This window comes from Heteronotia binoei, chromosome 7, assembly GCF_032191835.1.
Source record: "Heteronotia binoei isolate CCM8104 ecotype False Entrance Well chromosome 7, APGP_CSIRO_Hbin_v1, whole genome shotgun sequence".
Lineage (NCBI taxonomy): Eukaryota > Metazoa > Chordata > Lepidosauria > Squamata > Gekkonidae > Heteronotia > Heteronotia binoei.
The window spans coordinates 2,164,765-2,182,289 of record NC_083229.1 but is presented as its reverse complement, the minus strand read 5'-3'; the positions used below and the strand labels follow the sequence as shown (position 1 = coordinate 2,182,289).

General features: G+C 50.0%; 1 protein-coding gene across 2 annotated transcripts in view; it reads left to right on the top strand.

Annotated features, from left to right (window-relative positions):
* GPT (glutamic--pyruvic transaminase) overlaps positions 1–17,525 on the top strand; it is a 61,179-nt gene that overhangs the window by 10,356 nt on the left and 33,298 nt on the right. The window contains exons 1-2 of one of the 2 annotated variants that reach the window (XM_060243147.1): positions 14,841–14,886; positions 15,187–15,355. In XM_060243147.1, coding sequence (XP_060099130.1) covers positions 15,218–15,355 — 138 coding nt within the window. In that variant the 5' untranslated portion in view covers positions 14,841–14,886; positions 15,187–15,217. Of the gene's footprint in view, positions 1–14,840; positions 14,887–15,186; positions 15,356–17,525 lie in introns of those variants that run through there. The other variant, XM_060243148.1, reaches the window with a different exon arrangement.

Here is a 17,525-nt window from a genome sequence, read left to right as displayed (position 1 = left end):
GACCTCTACTTCCTATCTCTTCCTCACAAGGCTCTAGCTCAGGGGTCCTCAAACTTTTTAAAAAGGGGGCCAGTTCACTGTCCCTCAGACTGTTGGAGGGCCAGACTGCCGTTACTGTACAAGGCCGCGGGCCGTCAGTTTTCCGTCTTCTGCATCTCTCTCCCTTCCCCACACCACACACCCCGGCCTGGGAACTCACCTCACCTCGGTATCACCTCACACTCTGTCTCCGCCGCCTCAGCCCAGTGCCGGAAGTGTGCGTTGCTAACGCGAGTTTAGGTCGAACGTCACTTCCGGTCTGATTTTGCCATAACCCGGCGGGCCGCATAAACGTCCTCAGTGGGCCGCATCTGGCCCGCGGGCCGTAGTTTGAGGACCCCTGCTCTAGCTCATACTTTGTTAAAAAAAAGACAAAATGCATGATTGTGCAATCATGTGTTTGTACGAATTCCATTACAAAAGGAAAATCAGGCGGGGGACAGTGTTTTGACACTGGAGCTGCCATCGTTCTGTATTCCCACTGCCCATTCATTTATTTATCGCCTGCCTTTCTGGCTTGGACTCAGCAGACACTCAGGGTTAGTGAACATCATCAGCAGGATGGAACATCCAGTAAACAAGCCCTACTTAAGCAAGCACTGAAACTGGGTTTGGTGTGGGGGGGAGCAACACTTTGAAAATGCTGAAGCTACTCTGGCTGGAGAAAGGGGCTGCCTGGCGTCTTTGGGGAGCCACCCCCTCCAGGCCCTGCTTGGGAGAATCCAAATTGTTCAGAGCTTGTTGCGGTGGTGGTGGGGGGGGGCTGTCCTGTCTCCTCCCCTGTCCATTGTCTGGCTCCATTCATGCCCATTGGAGGGTGTCATTTCTAGAACTAGTTCTTCAGGTTCGCTGGTAGCCAACCTGTTTGTGGAGGGATTTGACTGTCTGTTCCTTTCTGCCCTCCTACGCCTGGCATAGAATTTCCTGGCTTTTCTCCACCACACTTTTAAAATCCGGCCTTTCTCCTTCTGGGGCACTCAGGGCGAGTCTCCCTCACTCTGGTTTACCCTCACCCTCTGTGAGGGAGGCAGGTCGGGTTACCTGGTAGGGGCAGAGAGGGTCTCGAACTCAGGTCTTCTGAAACAGAGTCCAACACGCTGACCTCCACACCGAAAGCCAGCGCAGTGTGGTGAGTAGAGGGAGAAGAGGGTTTTACGCCTTGCCTTTCTTTACCCAAAGGAGTCTCCATGTGGCTTACAATCTCCTTTCTCTTCTATTCCCCACAACTGACACCCTGTGAAGTAGGTGGGGCTGAGAGAGCTCTGAGAGAACTTGGACTGATCTCCAAGCTGGCTTCACATGGAGGAGGAGTGGGGAATCAAACCCGGGTCTCCAAATTAGAATCGGCCACTTTTAATCACTACACCAAGGTTCGAATCTCCCCACTGCCATGGAAGCTTCTGGGCAACTTTGGGCCAGTCACGCGCTCTCTACCTCTCAGGACTGTTGAACAAAGCAGTAGACAAGGGCACCTTTAAGACCAACTAAGTTTTATTCAGAACGTAAGCCTTCGTATGCTCTTAAGCAGACTTCATCAGACAAAATGGGAATGGCAAGCAACGATTCTTAATATACGTGAGTTGGTACGTAGAATCATGGGAATGTTTTTAGCAGATTAAAAGGATCGCAAATAGGGGGCCTGTGTTTGTTAGTGTTAGGACAAAGCAGGGCTGAAACAACACCGGAGGGTGATAAAAAAGCAGACTGCTGTTGTAGGTGCGAAGTGCCACAAATCTAGGTAACGTTCTGGCTTTGTTCGTTTAAATAGAGGGCCTGGTTTCTCAAGAGGTTATAACATACGTTATAGTTTGAAATCAAAAAGAAAAGGAAGACATTAAAATACAGTGGAGGATGGGTTGGTATATGCAATAAGACGAACAGCCGATATCCCCCATTTGAGTATGTCAATACGAAAACACAAAAAACAAAACCCCCAAATATTCTGATGCACTAGGGTTTGTAGAATCTTTCGGGATCAAGTGCCGTGTTCTACTGGAGAAAGTTTTCCTTCCAGACGTTTCGTTCTCAACTGAGAACGAAACGTCTGGAAGGAAAACTTTCTCCAGTAGAACACGGCACTTGATCCCGAAAGATTCTACAAACCCTAATGATGTTACCAGCCGTGAAAACCTGAAATCTTTGATTCTGATACACTGTTCTAAAAGAGAAATAATACGCTACCCATTAGAAAAACAGGGTGCATTAAAGTATAGTGGAAGGTGGGTTAGTCTATGGAAGGTGGGTTAGTCTATGTAATGAGACATCTCAATTACATGACAGATCTATCTCAGTACTGTTGTGAGGAAAAAATGGAGGTGGAGTGAAAATGAAGCCAATAAGTAAATAATGCCCCACTTGTCTCTGGGGAGCTGAGCAGATCGCCAGCCCTGGGAACTCTCCCTCCCAAGCACCTTTCATCCCTTCCTTTCCCGCTTTACCTGGGAGGGGTCTCCATCCGTGGACTTTCAGACTGAATCTGGGGAGGAGGGGCTCTCTGCTTTCTTCTGGTTTGCAATAATGAAAAATATTTAAGGATTACAGCATGAAAGGCCCAAAGAAAACTAACGCGCTGTTAGCTGCAGTAGCACACAAATAGAGAGCAATTTTCAAAATGCCAGCTCTCGTAGGAGCTGTCCTTGAAAGGGCAGCTGCTGCAAGAGCTCTCTCAGCCCCACCTACCTCACAGGGTGTCTGTTGTGTGTGTGTGTGGGGGGGGGGGAGGTAAAGGAGATTGTGACCACTCTGAGATTCAGAGTACAGAAAAAGGAAAGGAAAGGTCCCCTGCGCAAGCACCAGTCGTTTCTAACTCTGGGGTGATGTTGCTTTCACGACGTTTTCATAGCAGACTTTTTACGGAGTGGTTTGCCATTGCCTTCCTCAGTCATTTACACTCCCCCCCCCCCAGCAAGCTGGATACTCATTTGATCGTCCATGGAAGGCTGAGTCAACCTTGGGCCGGCTACCTGAACGAGCTTTCGCTGGGATAGAACTCAGGTCGTGAGTTCTACACAAATAGAGAGCAATTTTCAAAATGTCAGTAATGACAAAATCTTATTGTATTTTTACACAATATTATTGCCTCTTAACAAAGCAAGGCAACTTTGTCTTAGAAATATTTGTCTTAAGTGTTTTGGAAGCAAATAAGACTGCCTTGTCTAAAATAATTACTTGAAATCTTGGACTTAATCAAGCAATTAATTAATTGGACCCACAAAATATACAGGGTGGACATAAAAATCACTATGTTGGCATAGTTTGGTACATGCCATTAATGTCTGGGGTTCACTGAGGAAGAAGTCACTGGAACAAGGGATTATCTAGACTCTGACTTCATACTGGACTTCTCATGGACTTGATGGTTTCCATTTGAGAACTATAACGGACTTTGTGAATTAATTTCTTTGTTTATTGGACTTTATGGACTCTGCCTGTTGCTTTAATGCTCCATGTTAAGAGGCAATAATATTGTGTAAAAATACAATAAGATTTTGTCATCATTGACATTTTTGAAAATGGTTCTTTATTTGTGTGCTATTACAGCTACCAGTGTGTTAGTTTTATTTTGGTTCCTCTAGTTTGCAGCAGTCTCTGTCCCTGTGTTGATGCCCGCAAGTGGTGTGTCGACATGAATTTCCCGATTTCTGACAGCTGTATCCCACCCTCCTTTCCTGAACACAGGCTCCTGACAGCTAGGAATCCAATCAGCCACTGAGGCGCTCAACTCCCTCCCCAAGAAAACCCTCAACCAGACCAGCCCCGCAAAAAGCCCCCTTATGCTAAAGGCAAATAAATATAGAACACTCTGTGAGGGTTTTTACTAATGCATATAATATCAAAGGTAAAGAGCTCCGTGGCGCAGAGTGTTAAAGCTGCAATACTGCAATCCTAAGCCCTGCTCATGACCTGATCCCAGCGGAAGCTGGGTTCAGGTAGCCGGCTCGAGGTTGACTCAGTCTTCCATCCTTCTGAGGTTGGTAAAATGAGTCCCCAGCTTGCTGAGGGGAAAGTGTAGATGACTGGGGAAGCCAATGGCAAACCACCCTGTAAAAAAGTCTGCCGTGAAAACATTGTGAAAGCAATGTCACCCCAGAGTTGGAAACGACTGGTGCTTGCACAGGGGACTACTTTTACCTTTAAGAGCCCCGTGGCGCGGAGTGTTAAAGCTGCAGTACTGCAGTCCTAAGCTCTGCTCACGACCTGAGTTCGATCCCCGGTAGAAGCAGGGTTTTCAGGTAGCCGGCTCAAGGTTGACTCAGCCTCCCATCCTTCCGGGGTCGGTCAAAGGAGTACCCAGCTTGCTGGGGGGAAAGTGAAAAAGACTGAGGAAGGCAATGGCAAACCACCCCGTAAAAAATCTGCTATGAAAACGTTGTGTAAGCAATGTCACCCTAGAGTCGGAAACGATTGGTGCTTGCACAGGGGACCTTTCCTATAATATCAAAACAATTTTTATACTAAACCATATTCAGTGGTTTTCCAAAAATTTCCTTCTACAAAAAATTGTACAGCGTTCTCTCTTTGTTTGCAGAGCTATACAAAGTCCAAGAAATTCCAAAATGGATATGACTGCTTCCCAAAACAGGTGTGGCTGCAAACAGACCACGCTTCTGTCCTCTTTCTGGAGTTTCCTTCTTCAGGCGGCTCACCAAAGGGGTAAATTATTTCAATTGGCTGTGCTCTTGTCTCCAGTGGATCTGGCTCCAATTTATCTGGCTTTTTAAATTGAAGCCCAGGGCAAATAGAAGTGTTGAGCCCAGGGTTGCCAATCCCCAGGTGGGGGCAGGGGATCCCCCGGTTTGGAGGCCCTCCCCCCGCTTCAGGGTAATCAGAAAGCGGGGGGAGGGGAGGGAAATGTCTGCTGGGCACTCCATTATTCCCTATGGAGACTCATTCCCATAGAAAATAATGGATAATTTTTCCACGGGTATCTGGGGCTTTGGGGGCCCTGTTTTTTGAGGTAGAAGCACCGTATTTTCAGTATAGTATCCAGTGGCTCTCCCCAAAATTCTCCCTAAGTTTAAAAAAGATTGGACCAGGGGGTCCAATTCTATGAGCCCCCAAAGAAGGTGCCCCTATCCTTCATTATTTCCTATGGAAGGAAGGCGCTGAAAAGATGTGCGGTCCCTTTAAATGTGATGGCCAAAAGTCCCTTTGGAGTTCAATTTATGCTTGTCACAGCCTTGCTCCTGGCTCCACCCCAATGTCTCCTGGCTCCACCCCAATGTCTCCTGGCTCCACCCCCAAAGTCTCCTGGCTCCACCCCCAAAGTCCTCAGATATTTCTTGAATTGGACTTGGCAACCCTAGTTGAGCCAGATCCACTTGAGACAAGAGCACAGCCAACTGAAATAATTTACCCCTTTGGCGAGCCGCCTGAAGAAGGAAACTTCGGAAAGAGGACAGAAGCAGCAGTCCGTTTGCAGCCACACCTGTTTTGGGAAGCAGCCATATCCATCTTGGAATTTCTTGGACTTCGTGTAGCTCTGCAAACAAAGAGAGAACACTGTACAATTTTTTGTAGAAGGGAATTTTTGGAATACCACTGAATACGGTTTAGTATAAAAATGGTTTTGGTATATGCATTAGTAAAAACCCTCACGGAGTGTTCTATATTTATTTGCCTATCTATACCCGTGACAGACCCTTATGCTAAAGAGCATCTTCTCCTAAGGCCTCGTAGGCCGGAAGCCATCCTCCCCACCCCCAGCAAGCAGCCGAAGGATGCCACCCTCTAGGCGGGAGCTGGGCATCCACTAGAATTACAGCTGCTCTCCCGACTGCACAATGGAGGGAAATGGATGCTTTGGAGGGGGGGGGACTCTAGGGCAGGGATGCTAAATTTATTTGTTATGAGGGCTGAATCTGACATAAATGTGACCTTTTGGGGGCAGGCCGTGTCGGGTTGGGCCATGTGTGCACCTATTTAAGATTAGGTAGCAGAGATATACATTTTATAAAGAATACAGGCAAACACAAATATATATTTTTAAAAAAGCTTAAAACATGCTTAAAATATTAGCACTCATTAGTCTTAAAGATGCTCTCTTTGTATTATTCCCATGGGATCCAGGGAACTGGGCAAAGGAAGCTCTGACTGTTTCCTTCCTTTCCCAGGGGACGGGGGGAAGGGGAGCCTCAGCCAATAGAAGGAAGAGAGGCTTGGATCAGTAGCTCTGCCGTGCGATTGAGAGAACCTGGCAAAGCAAATTATTCCCCCTTCCTCCCCAAGGGAGAAACCTCTGCCAATGGAGAAAATAGAATAATAATAATAAATTTTTATTTATACCTCGCCTTCCCCGCCGAAGCAGGCGAAGAGGTTTTGCTCTGTAGCTCCTGCACAATTGAGCAAGCCGTGTGCAAAGGAAGCTGTGATGCAGAAGGAAGCGAGAGAGAGGGAGAAGGAAGCAGATGACAGCCAGTTGCTCGGGGGCCTGATAGGAGCCTTTTGGGAGCCTGATTCGGGCCCTCAACTGCATGTTCGACACCCCTGCTCTAGGGCATTGTACCCCACAGGGGTCCTCCCTCTCCCCAGGGTCCACCCCCAAATCTCCAGGACTTTTCCAACTTGGATTTGGCAAGAGCTTGCAGCTCACCATGCAAATGCGCCCAGCTCCCTGTGCAGACAGACAAGTCGTGTTCCTGTAACCCGCAGAATGCACCTCCCGGGGACCGCAGCGAGCAGCCCTGCAGCACCATCCTCTTCTTCACCAGCTTCAGCCAAAGTTCTCCCACGGGCCGATCCGCGCAGCCACGTGGGACGCAGGGAAGTCTCCTGGATCGGGCTCTGGGGCGAGGGTGAGCATTTGGTGCAGTCTCGTCTTGCGGAGGTGTCGTTCAGGTAGGGTTGCCAACCTCCGGGGGGGACCTAGACGTCTCCTGGCCTTGCTACTGGTCTCCAGGTCACAGGAATCGGTTCCCCTGGAGCAGGGGTGGGGAACCTCCGTCCCGAGGGCCGTATACGGCCCTCGAGGTCACCTGGTGTGACCCTTGGGGACTGCTGGACTGAACCAAGCCACTTGGCAGCCTCCCTGGGGCCTGGCTGGCCAGCGAGGATCGTGGGGCCCAGCCATGCCGTGCAGCAGCCTCCCCAGGGCCAGGCAGGGATCACAGGGCCCAGATGTACTGTGGGGCAGCCTCCCTGGGGCCTGGCCGGCTGGCCAGAATTGCTGCAGGGCCTGGAAAAGTTACTGCCACAGTTCAGTTTGCACTTGATGATCCCACATGGTGTGGCCTAATATGCTAATGAGGGTGTGGCCTAATATGCTAATATTAGGGGATGTGGTCTAATATGCTACTGAGCTCCTGCTGGGCTTTTTCTACAAAAAAGCCCTGGACCTATGCATTTGCCTAGGGCCACGGGCTGGGTATGTGTGTGTGTGTGTGTATATGCCAGATTAGGCTCTCCCTATGTGACTTCAAATAGAAAAACAATTATTTGCATTAATTTTGCTGGCCTGAATCATTCGCCCTCGGCGGAGCAGTTTTTTAAGTTGATCATTTTTTATGGCCCGCAAATGATGTTATAAATATCCATATGGCCCTTGGCAGAAAAAAGGTTCCCCACCCCTGCCCTGGAGGGAAAAGGCAGCTTTGGAGGGTGTTGCTGAGGCCCTTCCCCTCCCCAAACTCCACCCTCCAAGCCTGGGGGTGGGAGCTCTGGGCATCTGCCCTCTTGTGAGCAGATCCAGCCCTGAGCGCTTGGGCCGGCAGCGGGTCTCAGTGCTGACCGCCAGCCAATGGCAGGCCAAGCTGTGCTCTAGATTCAGCCAGGGAAGTTGTCTTGAAAATGTTTGTGCAAACTGGTCTCCTAGAATGTGTCTTTGCTCTTAGCCTTAGGAAGCTGGTGCCTAGGCATGATTTTTTATTTTTTTGTCCTGGCATGGTCGTCTTGTAGAGTATGCACCACAAGGCACGTATTTCCTGTAGGGGAATTTATCTAATTTCAGTTTTCCATCTTTCCCCCTCTCCTAGAGTTGCCAATCCCCAGGTGGGGGCAGGGGATCCCCCGGTTTTGAGGACTTCCCGCCCTCCGCTTCAGGGTCATCAGAAAGCGAGGGGGGGGGATGTCTGCTGGGCACTTCGTTGTTCCCTATGGAGACCAATTTCCATAGGGTATAATGGAGAATTGATCCATGGGTATCTGGAAATTGACCATACAGAACAGAAGCTATTACAAGCATCAGCATTTGAATGAGATAAAAACTTTTTTGAAAGCTCATAGAAGCGAATGCGAAACGTGGGACAAAGTGCCAGTTTGGTGTAGTGGTTAAGTGTGCGGACTCTTATCTGGGAGAACCAGGTTTGATTCCCCACTCCTCCACTTGCACCTGCTGGAATGGTCTTGAGTCAGCCACAGCTCTGGCAGAGGTTGTCCTTGAAAAGGCAGCTGCTGTGAGAGTACTCTCGGCCCCACCCACCTCACAGGGTGTCTGTTGTGGGGGAGGGAGATAAAGGAGATTGTGAGCCGCTCTGAGACTCTTGAGTGGTGGGCGGAATATAAATCCAATGTCGTCTTCTTCTACAGCCGGGTCACGTATCACTTCCTGTGCCCTGCTGTACAGAAGATAAATTCTTTGGAGCATTGTTCTCCGTGCAAGACTTCACCATTGGAATTTCTGCCTACACGCATATGTTGAGAGATATTAGACATTTCCTTGTTTCTGAGTGACTTTGGGTGAGGGTATATGTACCTTGTATACTCTTGTTGTTATACGGGTGATTTGTAATGGTTTTGAATATTTTTTGAATAATGAATGAAGTGTATGATTTGTGTATAACTTTGGAGGCTGGTTTTCACGGAGGTTTTTTTCTAACCTTGTTTTCCTGCTCCATTATCCACGTAGCTCTTTGGTGACTGCTCAATCCCTAGGTGGGGGCAGGGGATCCCCCAGTTTGGAGGCCCTCCCCCTGCTTCAGGGTCATCAGAAAGCAGTGGAGGGGGGGAGAAATGTCTGCTGGGCACTCCATTATTCCCTATGGAGACCAATTACCATAGGGTATAATGGAGAATTGATCCACGGTTATCTGGGCCTCTGAGGGGACTGTTTTTTTAGGTAGAGGCACCATATTTTCAGCATAGCATCCCGTGTCTCTCCCAAGAATCCCCTCCAAGTTTCGAAAGGATTGGACCGGGGGGTCCAATTCTATGAACCCCAAAAGAAGCTCATCCCTGTCCTTCATTATTTCCAATGGCGCGAAAGCATTTAAAAGGCATGTGGTCCCTTTAAATGTGATGGCCAGAACTCCCTTTGGAGTTCAATGATGCTTGTCACAACCTTGCTCCTGACTCCACCCCCAATGTCTCCTGGCTCCACCCTCAAAGTCCCCAGAAATTCCATGAATTGGACTTGGCAACCCTGTCCCCTCCCTGCAGCACCTACCTAGTAAAAGTACAGTCTTTCTCCACCACGGGGACAAAAGCAGGAAGCAAGCGTCCTCAGCAGGGTATAATGACACAGCCCTCACCCGAAGAGTGGCAACAATGGTTCTTCAGGCAGAAATGGCTAATTTTGAGAGTGGATTCTGTGCCATGGTACCTGTCTGAGGTCCCATCCTCAGGCCCCACCCACCAAATCTCCAGGAATTGGGCCATCTCGGAGGAGCGGCTGTGGTGGGGTGGGGAAGAGGCGGCAGCAGCGCGGCGGCGTCACCCGCTCCGCTCCGCCTCTGGGGTGGAATCGAAGAAGGGGAGGGTGGAGGGAAGGAAGGCATTTAAAAAGTTGTGAGGTCCCTTTAATTTTGAAGGACAGAACTCCCTTTGGAGTTCAATTGTGCTTGTCACACCCTTGCTCCTGGCTCCACCCCAGTGTCTCCTGGCTCCACCCCCAAAGTCCCCAGGTATTTCTGGAATTGGACTTGGCAACCCTAGCCGGCTACCTGAACCAGCTTCTGCTGGGATCGAACTCAGGTCATGAGCAGAGAGTTCTGACCACAGTACTGCTGCTTTACCACTCTGCGCCACGGGGCCGCTTGTGGAAGAGTAACGAAGTCCTAAATACTAGAAGTTGCTGCTGTTAAACCTGATTCCAAAACTCTCTTGTTGGTGAAACTGCCTGAAGAATAAATTGTATATCTCAATATCACATATGTTTCATGATTATCACAGTGAATTATAAACAAACATAAATTATAACAACCAAAGATCCAGTCATTCAGTCCCATGTAAGCATGTTAGTTTCAGAGTTCAGTAGCTTATTTCAGACTTCAGTAACTGGGTCTCTGATTGCTATAATTTATGTTTGACTGCAGGGCTGGATCGGGGGGGGGGGGGGCAGAGGGGGGGGCCTGCCCTGGGCGCCGCTGGAGGGGGGGCACCAAATTGGGCATGGAGTCCATTGTATTCTATGGGACCATAAGACAGAAGGGCCCATAAGGGGGCACTGGTTTTTAATTTTGCCCCCCCCCCTCAAAAAACATGTCGATCCAGTCCTGTTTGACTGTTTCTAATTTACTGCGATAATAATGAAATATATGTAATATTGAGAAATATATAAAATATATGTTATAATAAGGCTGTTTCGCCTTCAAGAGAGTTTCGGAACCAGGTTTAACGGTAGCAGCTTCTAGTATTTGGGATGTCGTTCCATCTTCCACAATTTTTTTGGTTTGTCCCAACCTCCCGGTGGGCCTGGGATCAGATCTGAATTCCAGACAATGGATTTCTCTCCCCATCCTGGAGAAAAGAACTGTGGACTGTATTCTATTTGCCTGAGGCCTTTACTGAGGCCTTGACTCTCCCTTCACTGAGGAAAGCAGCCTGGGTTGCCTAGCAATGGCCTCTGGCTAGCACTTCCCTGGGGGAATACAAGTGGGGCCTGGCCTCCATGGCTGTTTGTGTGGCCTTTGGAGGCTGCGTGTGCTGGGAGACCTTTTGTGAAGCCACAGTAGCTCTGCAGCTCGTGCTCCCAATCCCCCGGTCTCTCGATTTGGAGAGGGCTTCCTTGCTGTGGGCCAGCTGGCCAGCGGGGAGAATCCCACCCCAAAATGAGGTTTTTCGGGCCATTTCTGGTAAAAAATGGAAGTGTCCTGAAAAACCAGAAGCACTGCCCCAGAGCAGCTATTTGAGTGGGGAAGCACAAAGGACCACTCAAATGGCTGCCAGCACCTTGAGTGGTCCCTTTTGCTTCCCCTGGGAAAAATAAAAAGGACCGCTCAAATGGTTGCAAAGCTTCAGTAAAACACTTGGGGCTCTTTAGCTTGGAGAAACATCGACTGCAGGGTGACATGATAGAGGTTTACAGAATTCTGCACGGGATGGAGAAGGTAGAGAAAGAAGTCCTTTTCTCCCTTTCTCACAATACAAGAACTCGTGGGCATTCAATGAAATTGCTGAGAAGTCGGGTTAAAACGGATAAAAGGAAGTACTTCTTCACCCAAAGGGTGATTAACATGTGGAATTCACTGCCACAGGAGGTAGTGGCAGATACAAGCATAGCCAGCTTCAAGAGGGGTTTAGATAAAAATATGGAGCAGAGGTTCATTACCGGCTATTAGCCACAGTGTGTATATATATATATATATATATGCATGTGTATACACACACATATATTGGCCATAGTGTGACACAGTGTTGGACTGGAGGGGCCACTGGCCTGATCCAACAGGGCTTCTCTTATGTGACATAGAGTGTTGGACTGGAGGGGCCACTGGCCTGATCCAACATGGCTTCTCTTATGTTCTTATGTGACACAGAGTGTTGGACTGGAGGGGCCACTGGCCTGATCCAACAGGGCTTCTCTTATGTTCTTATGTGTGACCCAGAGTGTTGGACTGAAGGGGCCACTGGCCTGATCCAACAGGGCTTCTCTTATGTTCTTATGTGACACAGAGTGTTGGACTGGATGGGCCGTTGGCCTGATCCAACAGGGCTTCTCTTATATTCTTATGTGTGACACAGAGTGTTGGACTGGAGGGGCCACTGGCCTGATCCAACAGGGCTTCTCTTATGTTCTTATGTGTGACACAGAGTGTTGGACTGGAGGGGCCACTGGCCTGATCCAAGATGGCTTCTCTTATGTTCTTATGTGACACGGAGTGTTGGCCTGATCCAACAGGACTTCTCTTATGTTCTTATGTGACACAGAGTGTTGAATTGGATGGGTCGTTGGCCTGATCCAACAGGGCTTCTCTTATGTTCTTATGTGACACAGAGTGTTGGACTGGAGGGGCCATTGGCCTGATCCAACAGGGCTTCTCTTATGTTCTTATGTGACACAGAGTGTTGGACTGGAGGGGCCAATGGCCTGATCCAACAGGGCTTCTCTTATGTTCTTCTGTGACACAGAGTGTTGGACTGGAGGGGCCACTGGCCTGATTCAACAGGGCTTCTCTTATGTTCTTCTGTGACACAGAGTGTTGGACTGGAGGGGCCACTGGCCTGATCCAACAGGGCTTCTCTTATGTTCTTATGTGACACAGAGTGTTGGACTGGAGGGGCCATTGGCCTGATCCAACAGGGCTTCTCTTATGTTCTTCTGTGACACAGTGTGTTGGACTGGAGGGGCCACTGGCCTGATCCAACAGGGCTTCTCTTATGTTCTTATGTGACACAGAGTGTTGGACTGGAGGGGCCATTGGCCTGATCCAACAGGGCTTCTCTTATGTTCTTATGTGACACAGAGTGTTGGACTGGAGGGGCCACTGGCCTGATCCAACATGGCTTCTCTTATGCTCTTATGTGACACAGAGTGTTGGACTGGAGGGGCCACTGGCCTGATCCAACATGGCTTCTCTTATGTTCTTATGTGTGACACAGAGTGTTGGACTGGAGGGGCCACTGGCCTGATCCAACATGGCTTCTCTTATGTTCTTATGTGACACAGAGTGTTGGACTGGAGGGGCCATTGGCCTGATCCAACATGGCTTCTCTTATGTTCTTATGTGACACAGAGTGTTGGACTGGAGGGGCCACTGGCCTGATCCAACATGGCTTCTCTTATGTTCTTATGTGACACAGAGTGTTGGACTGGAGGGGCCATTGGCCTGATCCAACATGGCTTCTCTTATGTTCTTATGTGTGACACAGAGTGTTGGACTGGAGGGGCCATTGGCCTGATCCAACAGGGCTTCTCTTATGTTCTTATGTGACACAGAGTGTTGGACTGGAGGGGCCATTGGCCTGATCCAACAGGGCTTCTCTTATGTTCTTATGTGACACAGAGTGTTGGACTGGAGGGGCCATTGGCCTGATCCAACAGGACTTCTCTTATGTTCTTATGTGACACAGAGTGTTGAATTGGATGGGTCGTTGGCCTGATCCAACATGGCTTCTCTTATGTTCTTATGTGACACAGAGTGTTGGACTGGAGGGGCCGCTGGCCTGATCCAACAGGGCTTCTCTTATGTTCTTATGTTTATTCCTGGGCCTGAGTAGGTTTCTCACACTTTACTATTTGTTACATTGTTTGCTTTGCAGCAGCATTGTTGATGTGTGTGTGTGTGTGGGGGGGGGGGTGCGGAGACAGACTATCTCAGACTTCTCACAGCAGGCCTGAGGAGGGGCAGTAGTGATCAGTAAGGCTCCAGGAGAGCCTCTCAGAAGAGACCTGTCTGGCTCAAAGCTCAGCGGCCTTCTGTGGGGTTCTGGCCTGGCAGGGCCAGCAGTGGGCGGGTCCCAGCGAGACTACCCAGTGACAGGGGGGAGTGGTGACAGACAGAGTGCACGGCCATTCCTGTGGTTGCCGCAGCTTCCAATAATAATTGAGGATCGAGCCCCGCCCCCCCCCCCCCAGTTTGGCTTTTATTATATCTATGATGAGGATGCTTTGTTCTGTATTGTTAAGGAATTTAAGGTAATTTTCTAAGTGGTTGTTATCGGTGGTGATTACTTTAATAGTATTGTTTGGACGTTTTACACGGAAGCCTGGCTTCTCTTGCCTCCCTCCTCCCTCCTTGAGTCTTGTTTCGGTTGCCCCTGCCTGGGGATCAGCAGCCCACCTGGTGTCAGGTGCTGTACTAAAGGAGGCAGCCATGTTGGGGTGCAGAGCGGTCTACTTGAGAGCAAATGAGTGCTTGGGGGAAGGGGTATGGGGAGTCCCATCTTGGACCTTTGTGGGGGACGGTGGCTCAGTGGTAGAGCACCTGCTTGGTAAGCATAAGATCCCAGGTTCAATCCCCGGCATCTCCAACTAAAAAAGCCATGAAAACCAGGCAAATAGGCGTGAAAAACCTCCGCTGGAAACCCTGGAGAGCCGCTGCCAGTCTGAGTGGACAAAACTGACTTTGATGGACGGAGGGGGGGGGGGGTTTGATTCAGTAGAAGGCAGCTCCATAGGTTCATATGAACAATGGATCTCCCAAAAGCTTTAGGGGAGAGACGGTGGCTCAGTGGTAGAGCACCTGCTCGGTAAGAAGGTCCCAGGTTCAATCCCCGGCATCTCCAACTCAAAAGGGTCCAGGCAAATAGGCGTGATGAACCTCAGCTTGGGACTCTGGAGAGCCGCTGCCAGTCTGAGTAGACAAGACTGACTTGGGTGGATGCAAGAGGGTCTGATTCAGTAGGAGGCAGCTTCATATGACCTGCCAGCGTCCAGCTCTTCCCTGTCCGTGTGACAAGCCCCCCAGCATTGGCACGGAGTTTTCTTTCTTTCCCTTCTCACCATTCCACACGGGCAACCTGCCCAGAGGCGGTGAAAGGCCCTGCGGGGAACCGGAGGGGGGCCAGTTTGTTTTCTGCCTTTGTCTTCTCCAGCAGGGTGGCTGGGCCCTTTCAGTGACCATCCACAATGTGACTCTTGTCTTCCAGCCCCACGTCTCCTCCCTCCCGGCCAGCGTTTAAAAGGCTCTGCTCTTTTCCCTCCCTGCCTCTGTGGGAACCGGCCGCCTCCTTCCCTGCCTGGTGGCTGGGTAGGTGCCCTGCTCTGGTGGGGCAGGGAGAGACGGCTGCCAAGGCCCTGCTTGCAAAGGAGTGGGGTGGGCTCTTGCACGTTTCTCTCCAGCCTGAGAATTCCCAGCCCTTTGGCACCTGCTTGGCGGCTTCCCGCAGGACTTTAACCCCTGCAGCTGTGGCAGCCGGGACCCACGTTCCTGTGAAGGCGATGCCAGGGAGCAGACTTGTCAGTTCTGTTCTGGCCTGCCGGGTCAGGATCAGCGGGGACCGGAGACTGCTGCAACCGATCCAGCTCAGCCGGGCTTCCCTCTTGCTTTGCAGGGCTCAGCAGCAGCAGGCAAGCCGGACCAGGATGGCGGAGAACGGGCTGGGATGGCGGGGCAAAGTGCTGAACCTGGAGTCCATGAACCCCTGCATCAAGAAGGTGGAGTACGCCGTGCGGGGCCCCATCGTCACCCGAGCCGTCCAGCTGGAGAAGGAGCTCAAAGAGGTAAGCAAGCCGTGCGCCCATCGCGGTGGCCTCACGAGGCAGGGCCCCTCTCTCCTCTGCAGCACAGGCGATCCAGAAGGAAGTGTGAGTCCAGGCAGGCACCTTTCAGATCAACAAAGTTTTATCCTGGGCATAAGCTTTGGTGTGCCCGCCTGCACGAAAGCTCACACCTTGGTTTCAAACGCGCTGCTGGACTTGAACTTTGCCCCGCTGCTTCAGACCGACACGGCTGTCCCTGTGAATGTACAGCTGAGATCGTGTGTCACTCAAGCGACGTTTCGTCTGCTTCAGGATTCTTACCTGCATTCACCCGCTTTGCCGTTGCACGTCCCAGCAGGCCCACAGAGGAGAGAACACCGGCCCTGTCCAAATATCATGTGCATCGAAGGGTCAAGCCAGGATCCGGCAGCTCTCAAGGAAGTCCTGGCAGCGGCTCTTGAAAGCCCTGCCGACTAGACCTGGGGGGCAGCTCTCCCCTGGTGGCACTGGCAGACTCCGCCCCGCGAGGGCAGGCTGGACTCCCTGGCAAAGCTCTGCCACCCTTCCGGGTAGGGTTGCCAAGTCCGATTCAAGAAATATCTGGGGATTTTGGGGGTGGAGCCAGGAGACCTTGGGGGTGGAGCCAGGAGACACTGGGGGTGGAGCCAGGAGCAAGGGTGTGACAAGTGTAATTGAACTCCAAAGGAAGTTCTGGCCAGCCGTCATTTTGTAGAAAAATAGGTGGTGGAGCTCATCCAGGGATTGTTATGCAGCTGCACCTACTATTCAATAAACAAGGAGGTGGAACTCTCAGAAGGAGGAGGTGGGACTCTCAGAAAGGTTCGGGAGCTGTGCTCCTGTGAGCTCCCACTGAATCCGAGACCTGGTTCTGGCCATCACATTTACTGCACACCTTTGAAATGCCTTCCCTCCACTTGGAAATAATGAAGGATAAGGGCACCTTCTTTGGGGGCTCATAGAATTGGACCCCCTGGACCAATCCTTTTGAAACTTGGAGGGTATTTTGAGGGGAGGCACTGGATGCTATGCTGAAAATTTGGTGCCTCTATCTCAAAAAAACAGGCCATCCCAGAGCCCCAGATACCTGTGGATCAATTCTCCATTATACCTATGGGAATCAGTCTCCATAGGAAATAATGGAGTGCCCAGCAAACATTCCCCCCCTCCGCTTTCTGATGACCCTGAAGGGGGGAGGGCCTCCAAACCGGGGGAATCTCTTGCCCCCAACTGGGGTTTAGAGCAACCAAAAAAAAAGAGCAATGTGGATAATGGAGCAGGGAAAAAGGGTTACCATGAACCTCCACACAAACCAGCCTCAACATTAATACACCTTAAATATCACTCATAACACTCAGTAATTATATAAATTATCAAAATTTCATTGAATCAATCAAAAGGTTATAGAAGATATTAAGCAACAACAGTCCATACCCACAGTCTTTTAAAAACAAATTAATGTCTAAGTAATATAGATTGCGGGGTGCAGACAGAAATTCAAGAGGTAGAGTCTTCGAACACGGAGCACTGCTCCTAACGTATTCCAATTTATTTATTTATTTTATGATTTCTATCCCGCCCTTCCCAACAAGCGGCCCAGGGCAGCTCACAACACAAAGTTTCATATAAATAAGATTTAAGCATAAAACAGTTAAAATGATTAATACATTTAAAATTTTAAGACATTTAAAACATTAGGGACAGCAGAATTCTAGTATAACCACTCTTGGTTTCTTGTACCAGCTAGTCAAAGGCCAGCTGGAAGAGGGTTGTCTTACAGGCCCTGCGGAACTGAGCAAGGTCCCGCAGGGCCCTCACCTCTTCCGGCAGCTGGTTCCACCAGGAAGGGGCCATAACCGAGAAGGCCCCGGTCCCTGGTAGATTTTAAACGGGCTTCTTTTGGCCCGGGGATAACTAGGAGATTTTGAGTTCCCGATCTCAGTACTCTCTGGGGAACGTGAGCAATTGAACTTCGAGAATTCTTCCACAGAGAACCATGCTCCATAAATCTTATCCTCTGTATACAATTACAGAGTGTTATGAGTGATATTTAAGGTGTATTCATTTTGAGGCTGGTTTGTGCGGAGGTTCATGGTAACCTTTATTCCCTGCCCCAACTGGGGTTTGGCAACGCTACTTCTGAGTGGGTGTGACTCTTGGCATTGCCTCCTGG